At 41.2% G+C, this 26,211-nt stretch overlaps 1 protein-coding gene across 5 annotated transcripts in view; it reads left to right on the top strand.

The window, feature by feature from the left end:
• The first annotated feature begins 328 nt into the window (after positions 1-328).
• KREMEN1 (kringle containing transmembrane protein 1) overlaps positions 329-26,211 on the top strand; it is a 60,492-nt gene continuing 34,609 nt past the window's right edge. Inside the window, exons 1-4 of one of the 5 annotated variants that reach the window (XM_075120137.1) lie at positions 329-874; positions 1,256-1,419; positions 4,706-4,840; positions 17,516-17,678. In XM_075120137.1, the coding sequence (XP_074976238.1) occupies positions 1,341-1,419; positions 4,706-4,840; positions 17,516-17,678 (377 nt within the window). In that variant the 5' untranslated portion in view covers positions 329-874; positions 1,256-1,340. Of the gene's footprint in view, positions 903-936; positions 1,420-4,705; positions 4,841-17,515; positions 17,679-26,211 lie in introns of those variants that run through there. The other 4 variants (XM_075120136.1, XM_075120139.1, XM_075120138.1 and 1 more) reach the window with 4 other exon arrangements.

Raw genomic sequence — 26,211 nt, 5'->3', positions numbered from 1 at the left:
CTCTTTCAATTTATTGTGTGCTACTAAATTTTTTTTAGCAGCCCATAATCTTGTTCTGTTATGGAAAGGAGCATTTTCTTGTTTATCTTCAGCCATACTGTTAGCAACAACCCAGTGCTCTCCAAATAGGATTTAAAACCTTTGCTTCCTTCCATATCTGTAACTCTGCCTGTATGGGACATTTTGTTGCTGGGCTTTTCTTTCAGTGGCATTAATGTGTATATCTGACCCCTGCAAGTCCTCTATCTTTTCAGAAATGTGAAATTTTTGGATTTAATGGAAAGACAGATACCTTCAGTTGGGCTGCTGACAAGCTAGTATGATTTCATTCTCCAGACACACGCTCCTTCTTGTAAAGGATTCTGAATAGTCTAGTTCAACAAGCATTTTCCTGTACCAGGAATTATTATAATTAGAACTACTGCTAGAGGGCATTCAAAACACTGCACATATTGCTGTGCTACAGTGTGTTGCACACAAAAGGTGTGCGTGTTTATGGGGGGCAATAGATCAGCAGAGAGTGTATGGAATCGTAGCAGGTGGGTGTATGTTTAAATTAGTATGGAGTTAAGCAGCTGAATTTTTGTCAGTAAAAAGAGGCTTTGTCTGTACTTATTCCCATCATCTTGTGGGAAAATACCATGTGCTTTGTGTCAAACTCTCTCTGAACTCAACTGAAATTTCACTTGGCTCGAGGGAGCAAACACAGGAGCTCAGGTGTCGCTGACAGCTGGAAAGCAGAGAACTATCAGGTTTCAAAGGAACAACGAGGACGTTCGGATAATCTGATGGATCTGATGGCTGTGCATTTCTAACCTTAGTGAATTGCCTAGTGAAACCGAATCAATAACAGATCGTGAGAGGATAAAGAGAGGTAAAAGAAGGAAGATTTGTGGAATACGGTAAATGATTAATTTAGGATTTTTAACACTGAAAAGAGGCGACAGAAGCTCACTGTTGCGCTAATGGGAAAGGAGAGGAGGCTTGTCTGAGCTAGAAATTATGTCCATCTCTATGAAACCTTCCTTATGCCCTTAGGGAATCTTAGTCCCAGCTTCCAGCTTGTTCCGAACGGGAGGAAATAAGGCGGATCAGGCCGGGCCAAGGGGCTGCAGCAGGTTGGGGTATTGGTTTTCTGTTCTTTCCTGTCACATGGCCCGTAATTGGATCCCTCGCTCTGCTGGGGGCTGCAGTTGTAGAGCAGATGCTGTAGGGTGTCTCGCTATCGCTGTATTTCCCCTTCTCTGCACCCCAGCACAGAAGCACCCGAGGCAGGAGGCTTCGTTCCCCGCTGTGCTGGATGAAGGAGCCAAGCCGGGACCTGCTGCCTACCCTCGCCCATGGAGCGTCCCGCAGCCACCGTGGCACTCGCCCTCTCGGGACTGGCGCTGACTTTCTGCTTTGAGCGGCTCTATTCCGGTGAGTGACGTTTGGCTGCGCCCAGAATGTCTCGCACGGACTGGGAGCAGCCGAGGGACCGGGCTCTTTCACTCGGCGGCTCGGGAAAAGTCGCTGTTGTAAAGCTGGACCTGGCTGGCTGGTCTAGCTCACCCAGCGGCTCCGGAGGTGACTTTGCCCCTTTGGGTCGGGGCGCTCTGTATCTGCACCCAGGATGCGCTCAACTGCAGGATCCCGAAGCTATTTCCCCCCCCTCCCCCCGCCCCGACTTGATACAAAGCTCGGACTAATTTGTTTGCAGCTGGGAGGTATTTTTTCATGGCTATTCGCTGCACCTGGCTGATTGCAAACCCTCTTGCATTGAGTGTGGGGATTTTGTAAGGAATCGGTCCGAGACAGGAGAGTCTGTGTGGTGTATATACAGAGAGAGACAGACAGACAGAAATGAGAGATACTGAAACTGCTGCATTTGGCTCTGAGGCTGAAGAAATGTTAAGTGAGCAAACGAAAGCAACATGAGTTGTCTCCCAACTCCGCACAGCGGGGGGTACCTGTAGGGAATGAGGAGCATGCTGAGCGGTAGAAGCAGTTAATCCCTAGGAAATGAGACAAATGACATTAATTTAGGGCTGCGTCAAACCAGCAGAGCCAGCCTTTGGGAGGCACCAGGCTTTCCTCTTCCTGAAGAGTGACGGTTGAATTTTCTGTTTCTGTAAATGCTTTGTTGTGTTCAGGTTCTTAATCCCACCCACCGCTCTGACATCACTATAGCCTCAGCATTTACTAATTAGTTCTTTATTGTGACACTAAGAATTAGCCAAAACATTTGTAATTTCATTGACATCAATAAGTGAAGTGTAAATGTTTTAAATATCTTTAAATCTACTTGCTTATGGCGGTCAAGGGGTGAGCAAGCCTTTATGCAGCTCCAGCTACAGGATCCCAACAACTCAGCCTGTGGATGTTTTCTGGGATTCTCCATCGAGAAGGCTTTGTATGCCGTAGACTTCCCTTCAGGTTACACTCCTACACTTACGTCACTATATAACTTCTTTACAGCTGGGCTTCAATTGGGGAAGGCGTTATAGGTGATTATGTGAGGCTGGGGAATTATGGATGCTTTTACCAGACTCACCTCTTATTTGGGTTGGTTGGGAAAGCCTGCCTGTGAGCAGAGGGAGAGATGTTTATGTTTAGAGAAATAATTGGTGCCACCTCTTTTTCTTACAGTCTGGGTCCTGCTGTACAGACAGAGACTGAGGTGTGTCACCCAACCTCCATTTTGCCAGTGTCTTGTTAACATGAGAGAGACCTGTCCCTCCAAGGCAGTGGGGCATACAGGCTATTAGCTTCCTGTTACTGACAACTGTCAGAGCTACTGGGGCTGCCTGGATACATGATGAATTTTCTGCTTAAAGGTCATTTTTCTGCAGTGTTTCATTTTCTTTTTATAATCATTCCTGGTTCTTATTCCCCACCTGAAATCATTATACTGTTTGTGCTGGCATAAAATCATCTCTACAAGAACTAACTGATGTCACACACAGCAGATAATGGGATGAATTCTACACTCACACTTGCTGGCCTTAAACTGAGTGGAGAAATTGACTTATTTACTTTAGCTGTGACTAAACATCTAACTAGCAGTGACTTTGCTTTGATGCAAAGATGACTGCTAGAGTTAAGGTTACAAAACAGTTTCTGTGACAGTCCCCTTTTTTTATTTGCATGCAACTTTTTAACCCCTAAATCAGTTTTTAGGCTGAAATTTGTGCAGACTTGGCCTATACCTGCAGCTGATTTTTTTTTGACTTACAAGGAGCGGAGCGTGAGCAAGCGTGTTTCAAAATAGCAATCATAGATAATTGAAAATATGGGATGGGCTGACAGCTGCACAGATGGGGCAAATCTAGCCCTTCTGAGTGCCCTCTGGCTGTGGAATCATTGCTGCACAAAGCAGGTGTTTACTTCCTTTGTGGCTTGGAGTGCTACTTCATTCACACTCCCTGTGGGGATTTGGCATGAGAAGATCCATATTATGTCAGAACTTCTTCCCGCAGGAGGACTGCATGTGAGCCAGTAGACAGTTACTTCATGGCCTGGTGGGAAGGATTCCATTCCCACACACACCTAGACACATCTGCCCAACATCTGGCTTCATTCACTGTAGACTTTAAAGATGGATAGGCTTACATCCAAGAGTAGGTAGTTAAGTGGGAGCTATTTAGTTATAGAAATGTACACTCTTGCTGCTGAAGCAGGACGTTACTGTAAACTTGAGAGGATTCATAGCAAAGGGTGATGGATCTTTTAAGCACAGCAAGCTGCTACGGTTCTGACAAAGGAGATTACAGCACTTTGGCAGCTCTACAAGTATATTAACTCTCCAGCAAGGACCTTCAGAACCTGCTGCACCAGGAAAGTCTGCAGAGTTTTTAAATTGCACCTCTTGGTTTTTATTTTTAACATTAAATCCCAGAGAAATTAAATGTGACAAACTAGGGCCTGTAAAAACAATTAGGGTTAGGAGTACAGTACTCCAAAGTCATGAAATTACACTGCCGGAGAAACATTTATGCTTGTAAGTTGGTGTATGACACATTTTTCCTAATTTATATTTCTTTTCTTGGTTAAATGTAATTTTTCATACATCACTGCAATAAATACAGAACTATAGAATACAGAGCATATGCATCATGGCTGAGCTGATGATGTGGGAGAAACCTTCACTTTGGGAATTTCATGATATGGAATACTTCATCTGATGACTGTCAATGCAATAACAATTGCTTTTTAAATTTAGTGCTGTTTATTTTCATTTATTATTTTTCTTCTTCCCTTCTCTGCTATGTCTTACACAGTCTCTTCTAAGACAAATGTTTAATCCAATAATGTTAAAATTTGAATCCAACCACAATGTTCAATTGAATTTGAAATTGGGATGAGTGAACTCATGCTACTTAATGTCAAGGGAAGAACTGCATTTGTTGGCAGAGGACTCAGTGCCAGAGGACTCAGGACTTCTTCCCTTCCCCCTTTATATTCAGTATGGAAGCCTGTTAATGCCAGATGGAATGTGGTCTCTTGGAGCTGTATTTTTAATATTCATTTTCAATTTCTCCATCTTAGGTCTACATGATTTATAAGGATGCTATTATTTCTGCCCTTCCTGTTGCCAGATTTGGCCTATTTTTCCTTTCTCTAGTCCCACTCCACTTAACAATGCTGGAATCAGCAGCTTCCTGTTTTCCTCCCACTTGAATCTCCTGATCTTTTTTGCCTTATTTTCTTACTCCTTCTCTCACAGCCTCCCATCCCTGCAGTGAATGGGGAAATACTCTGTTTAGACTCAATACAGCATTTCTAACCACCTTGAGAGATGGTGAAGTATTCAACGAAGATACTTCAGCACAGCACACTTGTACATCAGCGCAAGGGGCAGGTAAATAAAAATCTACATGTTACTGGCACAATTTCCAAGGGGTTGAGTTTCCTGGTTTTCCACCACACTTGGACAGTGGAACTGTATTTGAAAACAATGCTATGTTAAGAAGCAGCAAAGAGATTACTCAACTCTACCTAAAGATGTGTTCTGTGTCAAAGTGATGTCTCCCTTACTTCTAGTCCAAAGAATCACAAAGCGAGTCTGAATGAGTCTATCACCTTGAGGTTGAACATCATCCAAGAGGTGCAAAACCAGAGCTGCTACAGCACTTTTTATGCATTATAGATAAAAAAAAAACAAAGTTTGCAAAATACAATTTTTAATTTTAACATCTAAAATGCCTCCTGTGCCCATAGGCTAGTTTGTCTGTATCATAACACAATATGCAGTGCAAAATTTTTAACCAATCCACTCACAATATGCAAATGACCTGCTGATATTCAATCTATAAAACTGCATCTTCAAAGAAAATTATTGGTCTGGTAAAAATATTTTTAATAATGACCACAGAAGCCATATTTGTCTGTTTGATCTCCTGAAGTGTCTTCTGGTTTTAATCAGTGTTCCCACATAAAATACAGTGGAAATCTACGATAACAAAACCCCTATTCCTATGTCCATAGGGCAACAACTAGGCTCTCCTCTCAGGAAGGTAAGTTTGTGTTCTGGCCCTTCAATCCCTGGGCCCCAACCTCTATTACTATTGGGATATCTTGGCATCAGTTAAATGGTTGCAGTCCTTCTTTCCATAATTTTACTCTTTCATTAAATGTTTGTTGTTTAATTATATCCTTTCAATCAAATTAGAGACTGCAACATCTGGTTAGTGCCTGTAACTGTTGCCATCTGCACCTAGATAAAGCTCTTTTCATTTAAGGAGGATTGCTCAAGTTCCAAATTGCAGTTTAGAAACTGTTTAGTTTGTGTGGAGGGTAACTTAAAAGGAACTTCTTCAAAGTCTCTGGGAGATGCCCTGCTTGCTGTGATGTGTGCAAGAGTGATATACAGTATCCTCTCATCCTGTTCAGCAGGAGGCTTTAGCTACCACGTGCATATACACACATGCACATGCAGAAGGAGTCCAAGCACTAAATCTGCACTAAGTATCTGGCCACCAGTTGGCAGACCAGTCCCCCTAGAATGTAAATTGGCTCCATGATCTCACTTCCTGCTTTTAGAAAGCTGCTGTAACTGTGTTATTCTCTTCATAAATTTTACTGAATAATTTTAATAAGAACAAACCGCCACCAAAACTGTCAATTCAGCTGTGGGAAATGTAGGACCCTATATGCTCTGTCCTTGCCCCATAGGGGGCTCTTACAGGCTAATGTTATAGACATCGCATTATTATTGTATTGAAATCTAAGATGGAAATATCTGCTTCCTTACTCTCTCTCTTTCTTACTGCCCTCTCCACCATAGCCATCACTGACTGGCTGATACTCTCCACACGCCCTGGTTTTTTTAGAATAAATTATCTGGCACCAATCCAGAATTCTTGGCACCTTCCTCAAATTAAAACAAAACACTAGAAATTCTGACACTTTTCAGTGAAATACTTTGAATCAGCAAGTTTCCAATTCTAAATTTTCTAATTAAATGTCCCACAAAAACTAAAGACACTCTTTCCTATTTCACAAGAATATTCTAAGACTTGACTTAGTTCATACTGCAGCCTTCAGCCCTTTCATCCATGAGCCTTGACATCCATTCTTGCAGGTATTTATTTAACGATAAACATTGCAGCATGCTCATAATATTTACAAAATCTCACATTTGTTGATAAAGGAGGGACACAAGTTTGACAGTTAGGAACATCTTTAAATAAAGCACCCTGTTTACTGCTCCCTCTCCCTATAATAGAAGGGGCTGTAGCTAGGGTGATCAGATGTCCTGTTTTTATAGGGACAGTCCTGTTTTGGGGGACTTTTTCTTTTATAGGTGCCTATTACCCCCCACCTCCTGTCCCGTTTTTTCACAGTTGCTATCTGGTCACTCTAGCTCAAGTGTCTCCACTGATCTAAGAAGTGGTAGTGTGGCATGGGGAGAGAAACACGATCCTAGGTAATGGGGTCTTGCACCGGGTGGTTTTAAATTAAAACCAATACCTTGAACTCCACCCAGAAACTTATTGAGAACTAGTGCTGCTCTTGGAATATCACTGCTATATGCTCTCTGTGTCACACACTTTGCAATGGGCAGGCAGCTACATTCTGTGCTACCTTAAGTTTCCAAATGGTCCTTATGAGTAATCCCATGTGGAGCACAAGGCAGCCATCTAGACTCAGGGTGACAGAGGCCTGGATAATGGTAGTAAGGTCCCCACATCGGAGAAAAAAGGTCACACATGTCTAATCAGAGACAGATGGAAAAAAACTCTTACTGGCTTCAGCTGCTATTTGATGTTCCAAAAGCAGCTCTGGCTCTAATAAACTCTTAATTTTGAACCCGAATCACATAAAGCAGGCACTCTCTCCCTGCATGAGGTACAGCTATCACTACACTCTCTTGATTTTTCCCCTCCTGACCCACCAATACCTTTTTGGCTTATCTGGATTAAGCCTTAACCAGCTCACCCTTATCCACTCTCAGACTTTGTAAATATAAAGTGGGTTGCTTGTTCCACTGTACCAGGGTGGTTGGATATGATGAAAACAGAGCTGAGTGCTGTCAGTACACTGCACACTCCATCAATGCTTTCTCAGTGACTTGCCTAGGAATTTCATATACACACTGAACAGACCTTCCAGCTGTGAATTATCAGAACCACTCAAGTAATTCCATCCATATCAAATAGTGACTGTATACACCGCAATAAAATATCATGGGCAAAGGTATCAAAAGACAGCTGATGGATCTAATATTATCAGCATGGACACATTATTCTCATCCACCAATAGATGATGCTCTGCAACCAGTGCAGTTTCAACTTCAAACCTAGGCCTGAAACCTAGCAGAAAAAGATCCAAGAAATATGAGGACTACAGAAATTTCCAGAGTTGATTTGCCACAGCCTTCTCAATGAACTTTCTCCAAAAACTGGCACTTTGGTAGAAGTCAAGCAATGGTTTCTTAAGCAGGAGCCAACAATGTCTTCCTTAAGGATCATGGGCATTCTGCCCTTTTTCTTTCTTTTTTTTTTTAAGAGAGGCACTGACAGTTGTCCACAACAAAAAGTTCATTACTTCTCTACTGGCCTTTAACAGCCACAAAGGACATGGCTCCAATTCACAGGTTTGGACACAAAGCAAACTTAAGTCCTCCAAAATCTCAGGGAGCAAGACTGGCTGAAATTCAAACAGAGTGAACATTAGTCCCTTCAAGCCATTTCTCTGTTGCTAATTAGTTCTCAGTCTCAGTAATTTTTGTCCTCAAAGTAACAAAAGCTCTTTACAATGAGAAAAACACAGCTCTCTAACTGAGAAGAAGCAGACCAGATCCACCAAGCCATCAACTGCCTGGAATAGGTCTGCTGTGCAGACTAGAAGGAAAATAATTTATTTGCTGTCTACATAGCCATGATGCACTATTGAGAATTCTATATGGCGGAAATGATCAGATTCATCCAAGGACTTCTGCCAACAGCATTGACTCACCTCCCATCTCATTTCACTTTTTGCAGGCCACCTGTAAACCATACTGACTTGATAAAACCACTTTTTTAGGGACCACTGTTGCAACGGTGGAGAACTAAAAGGGCTGTAGTATATTTCTACCAGTCCATCAGTAGAGTGATGCTCTGGAATTTCTCAGGCTCTTTTGGCTTTAGAGAGCAGACCATCAAAACAGTCACTTCCTGTCATGGGGACGGTGTGCATCAAACAAACTGTGGAAGTCAATAGTCTATGCATGACATGGGGGAACTTTCATGTCTCTATCTGTATTCTGAATACTAGATACAGAGTGACGGCATTAGGGCTAATATCATGCTCATCATGGCAGCTTGAGTTGGGGGTGACATCAATATCTATCTTAAGTGAAAGTCAGCTTTGCTCTGCCATGCCTTGGAAGGCATGATTTGGTGCTGATGGTGCTGGGGTGTGTATATCTACATATTAGGGCTGAACAAGAGTGTTGTCCCACTTTATATATCAGTTTTCCAATTTTTTAGCAACCTGTATTAAACTGTGTTTTATTACTATAGAGTTTTGTTAAACATTTGATGAATCACTTCAAATTTGATATTTTATTTATCCAAAAAATATTTTTGTGAATGATAATTCATAGATGCATTCTGCCTCTTTAAGCATGGAGTTTTCTGCCTTTGAGTTTTTAATGGGTAAAATTAATATATTTGTTATGGAAAATTAGAAATATCTTTTGATCATAAGTAGTTAAAAAAATATAATAGCATTACTGAGAAGTTTTGGGTTTTGAATTAATTTGACAAATTATATTGATTTTTCAGAATTATAGAGTGGCACCTTCCAAGACTGTTAGAAAATTCAATAAAATATTGGAAAATGATTAACGTTAAATCATATCTGCACAATGGTTCTAGATAGTATATTTCCCATCAAATTTTAAATAATTTACAGACATAATGACTCAGGAGCTATTACTGACTATGTCCCACGGATTCATTAATGGTCAGATCTGCACAAAACAATCCAAAATACTGGGAAACGCAATGAAAAGCCCTGTTTCCATTAAAGCCCCAATCCTATAAACATTTACACCTGTGTCTGAATTAATACATTGTGAGTAATCCTATTGATCTTTAATATGACTACTTTCAGTTAAATTGTAGCCATGTCAGGCTGGGATATTAGAGACACAAAGTGGGTGAAGTCCAATAAAAGATATTACCTCACCCATCTTGTGTCTCTAGTTACATTTAACAAAGTTAAGTATGTAAGTAAGTTGTTTGGTTTGGTTTGGTATTTTTGCAGGATTGGGGATGTCAAGGTTCCTTCCCCATTCTGAACTCTGGGGTACAGATGTGGAGACCTGAATGAAAGACCCCCCCCCAAGCTTATTCTTACCAGCTTAGGTTGAAAACTTCCCCAAGGTACAAACTTTGCCTTGTCCTTGAACCGTATGCTGCCACCACCAAGCGTTTTAAACAAAGAACAGGGAAACAGCCCACTTGGAGACGTCTTCCCCCAAAATATCACCCCAAGCCCTACACCCCCTTTCCTGGGGAAGGCTTGATAAGAATCCTCACCGATTTGTACAGGTGAACACAGACCCAAACCCTTGGATCTTAAGAACAATGAAAAATCAATCAGGTTCTTAAAAGAAGAATTTTAATTAAAGAAAAGGTAAAAGAATCACCTTTGTAAAATCAGGATGGTAAATACCTTACAGGGTAATCAGATTCAAAACATAGAGAATCCCTCTAGGCAAAACTTTAAGTTGCAAAAAGACACAAAAACAGGAATATACATTCCATCCAGCACAGCTTATTTTACTAGCCATTAAACAAAAGGAAATCTATTGCATTTCTAGCTAGATTACTTACTAACTTAACAGGAGTTGTAAGGCTACATTCCTTATCTGTTCCCGGCAAAAGCATTACACAGACAGACACAAACCTTTTGTCGTCCCCCCCTCCAGATTAGGAAGTATCTTGTCCCCTCATTGGTCATTTTGGGTCAGGTGCCAATGAGGTTATTTTAGCTTCTTAACCCTTTACAGGTGCAAGGGTTTTGCCTCTGGCCAGGAGGAATTTTATAGCACTGTATACAGAAAGGTGGTTATTCTTCCCTTTATATTTATGACAGGGGCTTTGATTAAAAAAGTTAAAATAAGATTTGCTTGAAAAATCTGTATGTTATTGCTATGGCAAAAATAGAGTTTTTCACTAGCAAATATTAAACTGTCTTATTTTAGAAAGTCTCTGCTGTGCAACAAAATGTGTGTACCATTATTTTAACTTGGTAAAAAATTGCTAAATTTCATAAAATTAGTAACTTAAATTTTGCTGGAATAATCTGTATGTTTACTGCATGCAGTTTTCCTGCCTGTAGCATTCATCATCTAGATCTAATGAAGACTCGGGGACCTTGAGTTGTACCAAACTGCAGATTTTCTATGAAATTGCCCCAAATCTCTTTTTAGTGTGAAACAAAAGCAGAGAATCTGTCATAGCTTTCAAGGGAATAGGCTCACATTATTTGTGGACAATATCTTGCTGCAGCTATAGTAGCTTGGAGGGATGGTGACAGTTCTGACTTTCACTCCTCTGTAAGATGTCCTGCAAATTCTGATGCAGTGGAATTCAAAGCCAGGGGACAACTAATACAGATTGAGATGAAAATGTTAAAATGAAAGGTAGCTAATAATGTGAGTTAAAATGTGAGGCAGTTTTAGCAAATCTATGGCAGGCTGGTATTCATCTTTAGTTTAATCTTTGTGTCTGTTTATAGTCAGGCAGTGCTAATAGTGCAGCATTCCTCTAATTTCTGAGCAGTCTTCAGATAATGTACCTTCTGGTTTTAAAAAAAAGTTAAAGCACTAAACTGCAGCAAAGACCTTTCCTGGGGATGCGCATTACTCCTGGTAGCTGCCTTTATTCAACTTGCTTCTATATTATTTTGTCTGTCATTTTTGGCTCTGCATTTTTCCTCTCTTTTTTCTGGCACATTTATCTCATTATCCTTCTCTAAGATTATATGGAAAAGTTATCAGTAGGATGGAAGGGGGAATTGAAGGAGAAGGCAACATTCTGTTGACCTTAAATCTATTTCATATGATTATACAAATCTTTGTGGCTTGTTTGAATGATGGAAAAACCTGATTTGCATTTTTATGTATATCCAAAAGGTTCACCTGCAACACTAAATTATTCAGGTAACCTAAAATGTGTGGAGCAGGTAATATTTTGGACTGATAACCACTCTGATCTTAGAGGTGGTTTTTGTCTCCTGCTGTCCACAAAGCAAGGAGGAATCATTGCTTTCTGTGGTCGTGGTTGTAGGTAAGGACATGTAAACTAGTTTGGGAAAATTACAACTTTTGCCCATTTCTAGAACTGAACCCAAATCAAATCTTGTTGAAGGCTCTGAAATGCCTGATTAACTTTTGCCATTACTTTTAATTTGTACCAATAAAAGCCTTAAAAAGATTATCTAAATCAAATGATAAGTTACTTGGACCTGAAGTCTGGCAGTTGATTGTCTGTGAAGTTCCATAAACACTTACACATTGCAATGCCAAACTTGTAGGTGCCCTGCCACCTGGTGGAATTCCCAACCCTGAATTCACAACACACAGGCTCTATACCAGGGGTGGCCAACCTCCGGCTCCGGAGCCGCATGTGGCTCTTCAGAGATTAATATGCAGCTCGTTGAATAGGTGCTGACTCCGGGGCTGGAGCTACGGATGCTAACTTTCCAATGTGCCGAGTAGTGCTCACTGCTCAACCCCTTGTCCTGCCCCTTCACCCACGCCTGCCATGCTCTCACTCATCCCCCCTCCCCTCCAGAGACTCCTACGCATATGAAAAAGCTGATTGCGGCAGGCAGGAGGTGCTGAGTGGTGGGGCTGCTGGTGGGTGGGAGGCGCTGGGGACTGGAGGGTGGGAGCTGATAGGGGGCTGCTGACGTATTACTGTGGCGCTTTGGCAATGTACATTAGTAAATTCTGACTCCTTCTCAGACTCAGGTTGACCACCCCTGCTCTATATAATATATAGGGACAGCAGGACACTTAAACAAGGGATTCACAGAAGCCAGCAAGCTCAGCAGGGAGCTGCCATAAAACAATGAAAACCCCTCTTCAGTGTGCAGTGGCAATGAGCAAAGGAAATAATGTGTCAGTCTGCATAAGGAACCAGAGACAAAATAATGCTGAAAGTATTAAAAGGCCATTATTATGACGGCACTAGGTGTGGTTCCATATTTAAGGCTGAATTAAGGTTTACACCTAATCTGGGGATTCACTTCTTTGTTATGTATGAAATATATAGTTTATCATCCTCTGAAATTACACCATGTACTCTAAGTATAAAATGACTTTTCTGAGCGCTAACAAGTAAATCTGTTAATTAGTTTAGGAATTAAGAGTAATTAAACATTGGTCCATCAAGAAATTTAATATGCAATGTCAGAGGGTGTTTTTCCACCCTTAATGATCTCAGTAACAGAACACAGTATTACAGACTCTTCAAACTTCCTATATAGCTAAAATTCACTAAAATCCTATGCATCAGCTACATCTGAAGAATTTGTTTTAGGATTATTGCTCAGGTTTCTCCATAACTCTTCATAGCTTAAGTTCCTCTTCACCTCTTCAGGCTAAAGAATATTCTATTACAGAAGATTATATAAAGAGCTGCCTTCTTTTAATATGTCTGCCATCTTCCATTATTCTCAGTGGGAGAGAAGCCCCAACTCCTCTCAGTTGGAGGACATTTTGAGAAAGCTCTTCATCTGAGTGTCTCTGCCTTCTCACAGCATAGGGGCCAACATCTTCCTTGGGGGCAACTGTCTATATTTTTCCATGGCATTTCCATTCTTTTCATAGATTCCAAGGTCGGTGATCATCTAGTTTGACATCCTTTGTAACACAGACCTCAGAACTTCCTCAAAAATTTTGACATGTTTGGATTACTTTTATGTTTAACTCTAAATTTCCTGGGTTTTTAATTTTTTCGTTTCGGTTACTGATATACACTCTTAACATAGTTTTTCTCTGGGAATATCAAATGGTCTAAAACATCACATTGAATTCAATGTATAGTTCTGGTTGCTCCATCTCTCAAAAGGAGGAAGCCAGAGATGGGCAGTGAAAATGACTAGAGGCCTGGAAAGCATATAATTGGAGACTAAATAATCCAATATGCTTGTGACGGGTTCGGTCACAGAAACCCCCTTGGGACTGCCACCTGATGTGCTGAGACTACCTCTGAGCCCATTTTCTCTGCCAGTTTGGGCCTCCAGAACACTGCCTTGTTGAGCCAGACATGCCAGTCTGCTCCAACACAGACCCAGGGTCTGAACCACGCACCCCAAAACTGCAGACTAAACTGAAAACAGCTTAAGAAGTGCTCCTGTCTCTAGCACCCAGACACCCAGCTCCCAATGGGGTCCAAACCCCAAATAAATCCATTTTACTCTGTATAAAGCTTATACAGTGTAAAGTCATGAACTGTCCGCCCTCTATAACACTGATAGAGAGATATGCACAGCTGTTTGCTCCCCCAGGTATTACTTACTTATTCTGGGTTAATTTACAAGCAAAATTGATTTTATTAAATATAAAAAGTAGGATTTAAGTGGTTCCAAGTAATAACAGACAGAACAAAGTAAGTTACCAAGCAAAATTAAAAAAAAACACGCAAGTCTAAGCCTAATACATTAAGAAACTGATTACAGATAAATCTCACCCACAGAGATGTTCCCATAAGCTTCTTTCACAGACTAGACTCCTTTCTAGTATGGGCCCGATCCTTTCCCCTGGTACAGTCCTTGTTCCAGCTCAAGTGGTAGCTAGGGGATTTCTCATGACTGCAGCCCCCTTTGTTCTGTTCCACCCCCTTATATAGCTTTGGCACAAGGCAGGAATCTTTTGTCTCTCTGGGTCCCCACCCCTTCTTCTAAATGGAAAAGCACCAGGTTTAAGACGGATTCCAGTACCAGGTGTCATGGTCACATGTCCTGTGAGGCCCCAAGCCTTCATTCTTCCTGGCCTGACTCACAGGAAGGCTTGCAAGTAAACAGAGCCATTTACAACCAATTGTCCTCGTTGATGGGAGCCATCAAGATTCCAAACCACCATTAATGGTCCACACTTTGCATAATTACAATGGGACCTCAGAGTTATATTTCATATTTCTAGTTTCAGATAGAAGAATGATACATTTATACAAATTGGATGACCACACTCAGATTTATAAATTTTGTAATGATACCTTACAAGAGACCTTTTGCGTGAAGCATATTCCAGTTACATTATATTCACATTCATATGGAGAGCAATGTCACAATGCTTTTTTTTTTTTTAGTTTAGAAAGACTGCCCTGTAGAGCCACCATAAAGAGAAAAATATGAAAAAACTGATGTCTTTAAAAGTCAGTTTAATATAATCTGGGACCAAAATCACTAAAATGCTTTAATCATAATTGTATGGTTATTGCATGGTGTCACTAAAGGGCAGAGGTAAGGGTGTTTAGGTGCCTTCATTATTCATTTCTGTACTTAATATGTTTATATTTCTTTTAACTCTAACATTAACTCTAACTATACATAAAGGAGATTTCTTCCACTTCAGTTTAATCTAAGGTGTCTTGCTCACTGACATACAGACAGTCAAATCCAGGAAATTCAGAGTTAAGGTTAAACTTTAAAAAAGTCAAAACATGCTAAGTTATGGAACTGCACAATTAGATAGTGACATGATGAGAAGAAAAAGAAATTAGTGTCTTTAAACATCAGTTCCATCTAAAGTAGGATGAACTTATAATTAAATTATACATTTAATTTGGTACAAGCAAATTTCAATTTAACATTATTCCCCATTTGAGTTCCTTGGAGATCTTATTTTTACTCCAGAACCATAAAACTGTTTTAAGAACTATGGAAAGTTGCTAGGGTTAAGGCTGATGACAATGTGGCTATGAACTGTATTATTTATAAAACCCAAGCACTTCATCAGAGCAATTAAAAGTTAAGGATGTAATAAATCTTATATTGTAATAATATGTAATAAATCTTATATTGCCTACATGAGAAATAGCAACATAGAGGATGAGATCCACTCCATTTGCACATACAAACTGTATGCAGATGGAATGCGAAGAGTCTGAGGAGCTATAATGTTGACAAACTCAACCCAACTCAGGGCCAGCACACAGAGCTGCTACACAGTTCCCTTTCCACCAGGCTGTGGGCTAGAATAGTGGCAGCAGTGCCTCTGCACTGGTGGTGTGGTATTGGCAGAGAGAATTTTTCCACATCAAATAGAGTTTGCACAGCTACTTCCGCCCTCTGTGAGGATGAGTTGGTGTACAGGACTTTGTGACTTTCACCCATTATTTGATGCCATACAGAGAAATGTATATGTCAATAAAACATAGCAACTTTAATTCTGAGCCAAGGATTTGTGTCACGTTGGTATAGGTATCTAATCATTTTAAAGTAAACAATTAGATGAAAAATTAGTCTGCAGAAGACAAGAGTGAGGGGGGATTTGATAGCAGCCTTCAACTACCTGAAAGGGGGTTCCAAAGAGGATGGAGCTAGGCTGTTCTCAGTGCTAGCAGATGACAGGACAAGGAGCAATGGTCTCAAGTTGCAGTGGGGGAGGACTAGGTTGGATATTAAGAAAAGCTACTTCACTAGGAGGATGGTGAAGCACTGGAATGGGTTACCTAGGAAAGTGGTGGAATCTCCATACTTAAGAGATTTTTAAGGCCTGGCTTGACAAAGCCTGGCTGGGATGATTTAGTTGGGATTGCTCCTGCTTTGAGCAGGAAGTTGAACTGATGACCTCCTGAGATCTCTTCCAACCCTAATCTTCTATGATTCTGTGAAATGTTGCTAGTTACTATATTTATCAATTGGCAAATGGAATTTTTTGGGTACGTTACTTATAATGGCTGTTTCTTGAGAATAATGTAGAAGTAATTTAATAGAAAAAGTGCATTACATTGTCAGTTTATGGTAAAATTATGTATGCATGTGGGATTACATTTGATCAATTTGTACGATTAATGGGATGATATAAATTCAGATAAGATAAAAATTCTGGTTCAGCAGGGAAATAAGATGTCTTAAGAGTAACCATCTTAGATGGTTTTGGGGCTATTAGTGATTCACGTTTCACATTAACTGCCACCTTGCTGAATGCTGGTAAGTTAAGAAAAACAGAGGCAAAAATGGGAGAAAAGTTATATGAATGAGGCAGAAAATCAGCTGGGAGCTCTGGAAATTGAACAATATAGCTTCTGGGGTAGCAAATCACAAGATCTGTGTTAATGGGTTCTGTGTGAACATGCCTCTCCCTAAGCAAACACAAGCTGGAAATACAAACATTTCCCTAACAGAATCTGTTTCTGAGTAATTTTTAAAAATTTGCCAGCTTCATCTTTGAACTAATTTTTAACCAACAAAACTGTACAAAGGGATCCTTGAAATGATACTAACATCTGCAGGCAGCCTGCCTCTGGTTCCCTCCTGCTGCCCATCTTCCACGCTGCAACCCATCCCAACTCCCTGCTAATGCCCAGCCCAGGCTCCAGCATCCTCTGTGGCCCTTTCCCTGGCCCCACAGAATCTTTGCCACTCACACAGCGATTAAGGATTAAAAAAACCGAAACCCTAATAAATTTAGTCAAAATGCAATCAAAATTCTGTTGTGTGAACAGATAAGTGGGGGGCCCCATAACATCACTGAATTTCACACATTTTGCAAAAATTACCAAGTAAGGGTTTAAATTCATTTACAAAACAAGAATACATCACAAAATGTAGCCTGGTCATTTATTTAACAAGTGTAGTTTGGTTTCAGGATACATCAGAGAATGCTAATACATGGTGTATAGAATATTTAGTAAAAGTAATTGTCAGTAATATGAAAGCCAGTCAAGCTAAATTTAACTCAAAGGAATACTTACATCCTGGACAGTGTCTTTAATAGCCTGAACTGATGCAAGAAAGGTTTAATTAAAAGAAAAATGGGGCAAACCTTTTCAGAAAATGACATACACACTCTCTCTCCATTTTCTAGAATGTTACACTGCAAATGGGGCGGACTATCGGGGCACTCAGAACCAAACCTCCCTGCATGCGGGGAGACCTTGTCTCTTTTGGAATGAGACTTTCCAGCATCCTTACAATACCCTGAAATACCCCAATGGAGAGGGAGGGCTTGGAGAGCACAACTACTGCAGGTAAGGAGTAGTCTCACTGCTACTACCATTGTATGCCCAATATTTCTTTAGCCCTTTGACACAAAACTTAAAAGCTGATGGAATACAATGGAGGGTGCCCTGACTGTCAAAACAATGGCAATTAAACAGACATGTTTACATCCCACCATCAGAATTGTTGGGGTTGGTCCTGCTTTTAGCAGGGGGTTGGACTAGATGACCTCCTGAGGTCTCTTCCAAACCTAATCTTCTATGATTCTATGATCCATTCCCTTTACCCTGGCCACAGCAGGTAGGTGCAAGCAGCTTTAGCATAAAGATGCATGTCAGCATAGCTCTTCAGTCCACATCACAAACCAGCTACAGGCTGGCATAAGAGAGAATGATTGGCCATCCCTTCAGAAAGGTGTCTAAAACAATAGCGCTTGCTTTATGTCAGGTGTAAAGAGCATTGGGTGGATGATTTGAACATCACTCCTGGTTCTCTTTCTGCCTGGATCCCTTGGACACTATACCTCAGTCCCTTGTGTTTATGAAAACTAAATCATTCTCAATGAATTAGAATTGTGATTTAATTTCAGTTTAAAATCTAAAGTTAAGTGTTTAGAGTGCTGGTCTGGGGCTCAGGAGACCAACATTCAATTTCGTGCTCTGCCACAGATTTCTTGAGTGCTGTTGGGCAAGTTACTTTGTGCATGTATGCCTCAGTTCCCTATCTCTAAAAGGGGGTTAATAGCACTGCCCTCCCTCACAGGGGTGGGGGTGGAGGATAAATACAATAAAGACTGCGAGGCACTCTGATACTATGGTAATGGAGGCCATATTAAGTGCTTTTGATATCTATAGATAAGCTAAGTATGGTGTAGTCTGAAACGTGCAAGTACCGGTACCACTGGAATGGTGTAACCGCATACACGTAATGGGTGTGAGGTCATGGAGGAATTCACTTTGTTGAGCAAAATGGCATCCTCCTCACAGCATGACCTTGCAAAAGTGCTGAAATGGCATTTTGGCTGCAGTACACCCAATGTACTATATAGAAGAGCATACACCTATACAAAAGCTTCCCTGTCAACACAATCCTGAAACACCTTCTGACTCCTGGTTTCAGGGACTTAACAGTGAAGCAGGGCCAGTTGACTGAAAGAGAAAAATCTTATTTTTAGACTGTCTGATTGAGACCGCTGGATGCTCAGTGAATGTAAAACGTTTTTTCCAAAATGACTAAGGTCCAAAGTCTGTGGTCCTCACTCCTTAATTTAGTATGTGAGCCATAGAACTGATGTTTAAAATGATACTCTTGGTTAGGGATTTGTTATGTTTGTTTTTGGCTTCTTAAATGCAAAAGATATTCTTTTTATTTGTAACACCATAGTTGTTGAGATTGTTTGTTTGTTTTTTAAGATTTTCAGTGCTTTTAATACTGATCAGTACTGAGACAATTCCCTGCAGGGTGTTAGGGATAAGATGTAAAGCCAAGAGCTTGGCTACTTGAAAGTTTTGGGGGCTGTTAGTCTCAATGTCCTCACCAAATTTCACCTTGGGTAATTACATTCTGCTAACCTCAAGTCAATCCCTTTTCTAAATAGCCATTCTATGTGCCTGCTGCATTCCACCCCACCAGTGATTGCATTTCAGTGGTGAGGGAAGTTACCTATATCTTTCTTACCTATCTCATATCTGCTATTTGGACTGGTGAGGCTTAATTAATTATTATTTACTATTTTGTAGCACCCAGCACACTTTTGGGCACTTCACAGACAAATAGAAAGACAGTTCACTCTCTGAAAGAGCTTATAATTTTAATAAGACCAAGTTGTGACAAGGGAACAAAAAACATAGGGAGAAGGCACATGAACAGGGTTATGAATACAGGATAGTGGCATTACTTGGGGTTGTGTATGTAAAACAAATCGATACAAAATGAAAACAATTTCAGTAATTTTATGTTGAATAGGGATATGGGTGGACAAGGAGTGGATTAGACCTAGGGGAAAGAGAAAACGTGTGGGGAGAAGAATCAGACTGGGTGATGGGAAAGGAGAAGGGTGGGATGGGGCAGTGGGAAGCTAAGGACAAGAAGGCACAGACAAGAGAAATGGTGACACACATAGCAGAGAAAAGTAAAGATTGAAGAAATACTCCCATTCCTAATATCATGGATTTATGTGAAAGCTCAATGGGGTGTGGTTGGAGAGTCCCAATAGAGGCTGGGGCGGTGTGGTAGCCACACTCACACCCAATACCTTTGTCTAGGGCTGAGATGGCACCACGAGGTAGGTCTTTTTTGTACTGCCATGAGTACTTGTTTCATAGATTACAAGTCCAGAAGGGAAGCCTGTGATCTTCTACTCTAACCAACTGTATAATACAGGCCACAGGACTTCACTGAATTAATTCCTGTTTGAATTTAAAAAAATCCCATCTTGATTTTAAAATGGCCAGTGATGGAGAATCCACCACACCCATGGTAAATCCTTCCAACAGCTAATTACCTTCACTGTTAAAAATGTGTGCCTTATTTCACATCTGAATTTGTCTAGCTTCAACTTCCAGCTGTTGGACTGTGTTATACCTTTCTCTGCTAGAAAGAAGAGCCCATTATTAAATATTTCTTCCCCATGTAGGTACTTATAGACTGTAATCAAGTTATCCCTTCACCTTCTCTTTCTTAAACTAAATAGATTGAGCTCCTTGAGTCTATCCTATAAGGCAGGTTTGCTAATCCTTTAATTATTCTCATGGGTCTTCTTTGAACTCTCTCCAATTTTTCAGCATCCTTCTAGTTTGGTGGCCACCAGAACTGCACACACAAAAAACCTGGATGTTCTGTCCCAGAACAGTCCAGAAACCCATTAAACATATGTACCTTCAAGCCCACTAATGTCAGACTAGTGCACTATCAGGGGGAGTGGCCTCCAAAGGCTTTGGTTGTTCAACAGAAACTCCATGTGGCATCCTCGTAGCCCTCTCCATGACATACAGTGCGAGAAGCAACTTCTCAGATTACTACACAGCCAGAAAGGGTGAGAGGCCATGGAAAAATCTGCAGTGCAAAGGTTTGGTATCTTGTTGGAATTGTAGGCCATCATTTTAAAAGATGATGGGCTCTTTGGTCTTGCTTATATGCTAGGGGACTGTGTAATGGAGTATGCTATGGGAGTCAGTTTGCAGTGGTGAGTTGTGACTATTTTAGGAAGCACCATCTCTCTCTCTCATATATGTTGCATCCTTCCAGCAGACATCATTTATGTTTTTATCTAATTTCTCTGTATGCCATGAAATATAACAAAAACAATCAGAAACTATGACACTGTTATAGGCCCCACTCAGTGTATTCTTATTAACAGCTTTGGCAGTCATTTTTGGCCATAGGACATGGATGCTAATGGTGAGACCTTTGTCCTCTAATGTACAAAGTAAGGTTGTGAATGTTATGAAACTTCTCAGGAAGCTCAGAAGAGTACCGGTAATATACTGACGGGGCAAGATTCTAACAATCAATTTACGTAAATACCCATCATTGCTATCTCACCTAACTCACCAAAATAGCTTCTGGTGACTGTTAGCCAGAGAAAGAGCCCTGTGATCTAGAACGTGAGCCCCAGGAATTTGACTAAGTTGCCAAATATAGCCTTTTTTATGAAAGCCTGCTCAGCTGCTGCTTTCCTCCTCACAATGGAGTGTGACTGGAATGTCAGAGCCATTTTTCTTCACTGGTTAGATCACTATGCTGAGAAATAGCCTTGCAGGTATGTTGAAGGAGGATTGATGGACGCTTTTGAAAACTATAGTCTCTTGGAAAATAGCTTTGATAATCACTGTGACTCAGGATACCTGAGTTCTGTTCCTTGCTCTGTCACTCATTTGCTGGGTGACAATGGATAAATCACTCCTTCCCTCCACTAACCTACCTCGTGTGAGTGTTTTGAGGTTACATTTCTTAATGTTTGGGAAGTGTTTTTGAGTTCTCTGGATGAGAGGTGCTGTAAAAGTGAAAAGGCTTATTATATCCTTAGTCAGAAAAATGCTAGGTTCCACAATCATACCCTATTTGCAATATTTCTCATACTTTATTTGTATACAAAGAGAGAAAATGTTTCATTACACAGTATCCTTATAACATGGAAATTCTTTGATAGGAGAGTGAATTTGTGTGGGGGGTGGAGGGTGAGAAAACCTGGATTTGTGCTGGAAATGGCCCACCTGTTGATGACTTTAGATAAGCTATTACCAGCAGGACAGTGGGGTGGGAGGAGGTATTGTTTCATATTCTCTGTGTGTATATAAAGTCTGCTGCAGTTTCCACGGTAAACATCTGATGAAGTGAGCTGTAGCTCACGAAAGCTCATGCTCAAATAAATTGGTTAGTCTCTAAGGTGCCACAAGTACTCCTTTTCTTTTTGCGAATACAGACTAACACGGCTGTTCCTCTGAAAGGTTAGAAGGGACCATTGTGATCCTCTAGTCTGACCAACTGTATTGCACAGACCACACAACTTCCCCAAAATAATTCCTAGGGCATAGCTTTTAGAAAAACATCTGATCTTAATTTAAAAACTCATCAGTGATGGAGAATCCACCATGCCCCTTAGTAAAGTGTTCCAGTGATTAATTACTCTCTCTGTTAAAAAAGTATCCCATACTGTCTAGCTCAGTGGTTCTCAAACTGTGGGTCGGGACCCCTAAGTGGGTTGCAACCCCATTTTAGTGGGGTCACCAGGGTTGGTGTTAGACTTGCTGGGGCCAGGGGCCAAAGCCCAAGACCAAGCCCCATCATCTGGGGCCAAAGACTGAGCCCCATTGCCCGGGGTCAAAGCTGAAGCCTAAGTCCCATCGTCTGGGTCCAAAGCCCAAGGACTTCATCCCTTAGTGGCGGGACTCAGGTCACAGGCTTCGAGCCATTGGATCACATCTCTTTGCTTGACTGAAGAGTCCTCTTATCAGAGATCTGTTCCCCAGGTAGGTATAATGAGCTCAATGGAGGGCTGGTCTGAATCGGAGCACTAAAGAGAGGCAGATGCAACCTAGAGGCCAAATTGTGTTTTATCTCAATCAGTTGGGGTAAAGTACAAATCAATTAAGTGGTAAGTAATCACAAGTAAATCAGAGTAGGTTGTTTTAGGAGGAACTACTACTTAATCTTACACTGTAAATTAATACTGTTATCTACTGTATATTAACTACTATTATCCTAATTAAATTCACTTTATAGGTAACAATTTACATGTATGAAATAAAAGAATTTTGAATTAGGAAAATACAATGCACTAGAACATAAACCCTGTTGCTGTATGTTCCCTTTTCAGTTTCCTGGTTGCCAACCTCTGTAAGCCCAGAGTTTGGAGGGAAAGTTCTTAGGATGTTTAGTTATATTTTGAGCGATGACTATGGTGCAATCTTTGTTTACTGTTTTGATTTCCAGCATAAGTACATACATGTATTTCTTGATGTGATCTGTTGGCTTCTTGATTGAACAATTATATCTCTGCTTCTTTCTGGTTTACAGTCCCTTTGCTCTTTGACAATTTCTCTATTTCTGTCACTTCACTTTGTATACCTTAAGATGCTGTCCAGATGTTTTTACAGACCTTACTGTTTTTCTCTGAAAACATCCACTCAATGTGCAGTGGCAGTCAAAAAAGTGGCCAGAATGTTGGGAATCATTAAGAAAGGGATAAATAATAAGACAGAAAATATCATATAGCCTCTATATAAATCCATGGTTTGCCCATATCTTGAATACTGCGTGCAGATGTGGCCACATCTCAAAAAAGATATATTGGAATTGGAAAAGGTTCAGAAAAGGGCAACAAAAATTATTAGGGGTATGGAGTGTCTGCCATATGAGGAGAGATTAATAAGACTGGGACTTTTCAGCTTGGAAAAAAGATGACTAAGGTGGGAAACTTCTCCTTTGTGTCCTTAACTCTGCTTGCTATAGAGTTCACCTTTGTCCCTTTGCTTTCCTTATCAATTTTCTACAATTCCTAGCTTCTGATTTATATTCATCACTTGCAGTTTCCCCATCTCCCACACACAGTTCCCAATTATCATTCAGATTTTTTGATTGAATTCTTTCTCCACACTGATTTGGCTCATAATTATTTTGAGCTTTGTGAAATTGGGACTTTTAAAGCACCTAAGATACATATTACTGGTTTGGACTGTGTTCTCTTTGCACATTACAAATCTGATCAAGTCATAATCATTTTTACCTAAGCTACCATTAATTTTTAGTTCTGAGATCAATTCCTCTTTATCTCTCAAGACTAGGTCTAATATAGAATTCCCCTGTGTTGGTTGCAACACTTTTTGTGTTAGGAAATTGAAATATCTCATAATGCTCTGTAAAACCTCATTTCAGCTATAACAGAATTAGGCAGACTATGGAGTTGAAGATCTGAAGGACACTCATTTCTTGTTTGTCTCCATGCAACCACTGGGAAACAAGGCAAAGATTTCCAAAGCTATTAGCGACTATCTGTCTACACTTCCCTGCATTTTAAGATGTTTCTGCATTAAGTCCTATTAGCATGATTTATGCAGCTGTAATTAAAAGCATTTGATGCCCAGATTGCAGGTACAACAGTAACACTTCCCACAACTGCTAAGGTGAGAAAAAGATGGTTTTATCACAATACAAGCTTCTCTCACACAGCTCCACCAATGGACCTCCTTTATCAGCTAGAACAGCCTCTTGCTGATATATTTCCACATTCACCAGCCTCCAGCAAGCTCTGTCACCGTACCTCAATCCTGACAAAAAATAACCTCTGCTATCCTATTCTTGGGCCTTCCTTCTCCAGTATCTCTACCAGTGCATCTCAGATCTTGACTGGCAGCAACCCTGCTATTACAGTCATGCTCCCCTAATTCTGGCATTTGTTTCTAGCTCCTCATTCTTTAGCTGCAATACCCTTTGCAGTTCTAATGTCGGATCTCCCACAAAGCTTTGCTAGTTCACCCTAACCTTACAATGCAACATATGTGCTCCTTCAGTCTAGCATGTCTCAGACACAAAAGGCAGGTCATGGCAAATTGTAGGATAATTTTATGACAGTGACAAATGTTCACCAAGACGAGATAAGTAGCTGGCTTTGGTTTTGGACAGAGGGCAAGTCTGAACCTAACCCTCCAGAAGTGAAAGGCTAATGCTTGATGAACTTATTCTGTTAGTCTTCTCTTATTTCTTTTAGGTTAAAATAATTTTTAAAATGCCCAAACAGAAAGTTAAGAATTAATTAGATTTGAGATTTTAAGTAATACCATACAGCAGCAAAAAAATCATATACAAATAATTAATTAGCCCAGCCAGGCTAATCAAAGCTACAGAACAACCCTTCCCTAACCCACTCAAATGTTCCCCAAAATGCTGTAAAATACATTTCTTTTGCAGCATGCCAAGAAAGTCATCAAGTTTGGGCTGTTTTGTATTAATGCAGGAACCAAGTTCCAGAGTTCCAGAACTCTCACAGAGGATACCCTGCGGGCAGCACCCTCTCTTTCAGTGGTATCCGGTAATAGTACTGCATCTTTAAGAGTTCAAGAAGCAGTGGATAATTTTTAGGAAGTTAGCTGGACAAGTACCTTTTGTGGTATTGTACGCTCTCAATGGTCCTACATTTCCTTTGGGGCTGATTCTCTACTTCCCTGCATCTTGTGTAAAAAGGCCCTTTTGGTTTTCTTTCATAACATTTGAGGACAAGGTTGGTGGTAACTTTCTCCTCTCAACCACTCCTGAAGAATCTCCTGTGCTTGAGCATTATAGCTGAATTCACTAATACTTTGACTCAACAAAGGCACAGGAACTCTCAGAAATGTGGAATTTTACTGCGTTGCCTTTGGCCATAGGGTTTTCAATGGTTTGGCAGCAGGGTGACCAGATCACAACAGTAAAATATCGAGACACATTGGGGTGCCTTCAGCCCCAACCACAGTCCACCCCCACTCCTCCCAGGTTCCGCCTCAACTCTGCCCCAGGTTCTGCACCCTCTCTGCTTGCCCCACCCCCACACCCTTCCGCATCCCCCGGCCCACCGCTGGCTTGCTGTGTCCCTCCTCAGTCCCCCACCCACCGCTCGCCTCTTCACAGCACCTGCCCACCACTCGCTTGCCACTCGCCTTTTCACACCCCCCCCCAACACTCACCCCTACGGTGCCGACTTCCCCTCCGCCCAGTGGGTGCTCATCCAGTCCCCCGCCCTTCCTGCCCCTGCACTGCCCTCACCCCACCCCATTCCACCCCTTTCCCCCAAGTCCCCGACCCTGCCCTGCCTTTCCCCCAAGTCTTCTCCGCCTCCTCCCCTGAGCGCGCCACGTCCCCCGCTCCTCCCCCTTCCTCCCAGAAAGTCCTAATTGCTGCCAAACAGCTGTTAGGCAGCAGGAAGCACTGGGAGGGAGGGATAGCACGGGGATGCAGTGCGCTGGGGGGAGGGAAGAAGGAGGCGAGGAGTGGGGAGCTTGGCTGCAATTTTTCCCCATGGGTGCTCCAGCCCCGGAGCACCCACAGAGTCGGCGCCTCCCTCCCCCTCACCTCGTTACCTGAATATCA

Source organism: Caretta caretta, chromosome 15 (assembly GCF_965140235.1).
Source record: "Caretta caretta isolate rCarCar2 chromosome 15, rCarCar1.hap1, whole genome shotgun sequence".
Lineage (NCBI taxonomy): Eukaryota > Metazoa > Chordata > Testudines > Cheloniidae > Caretta > Caretta caretta.
Note: the sequence above shows the minus strand (reverse complement) of the source record. Positions and strands in the feature narration are given on the sequence as shown.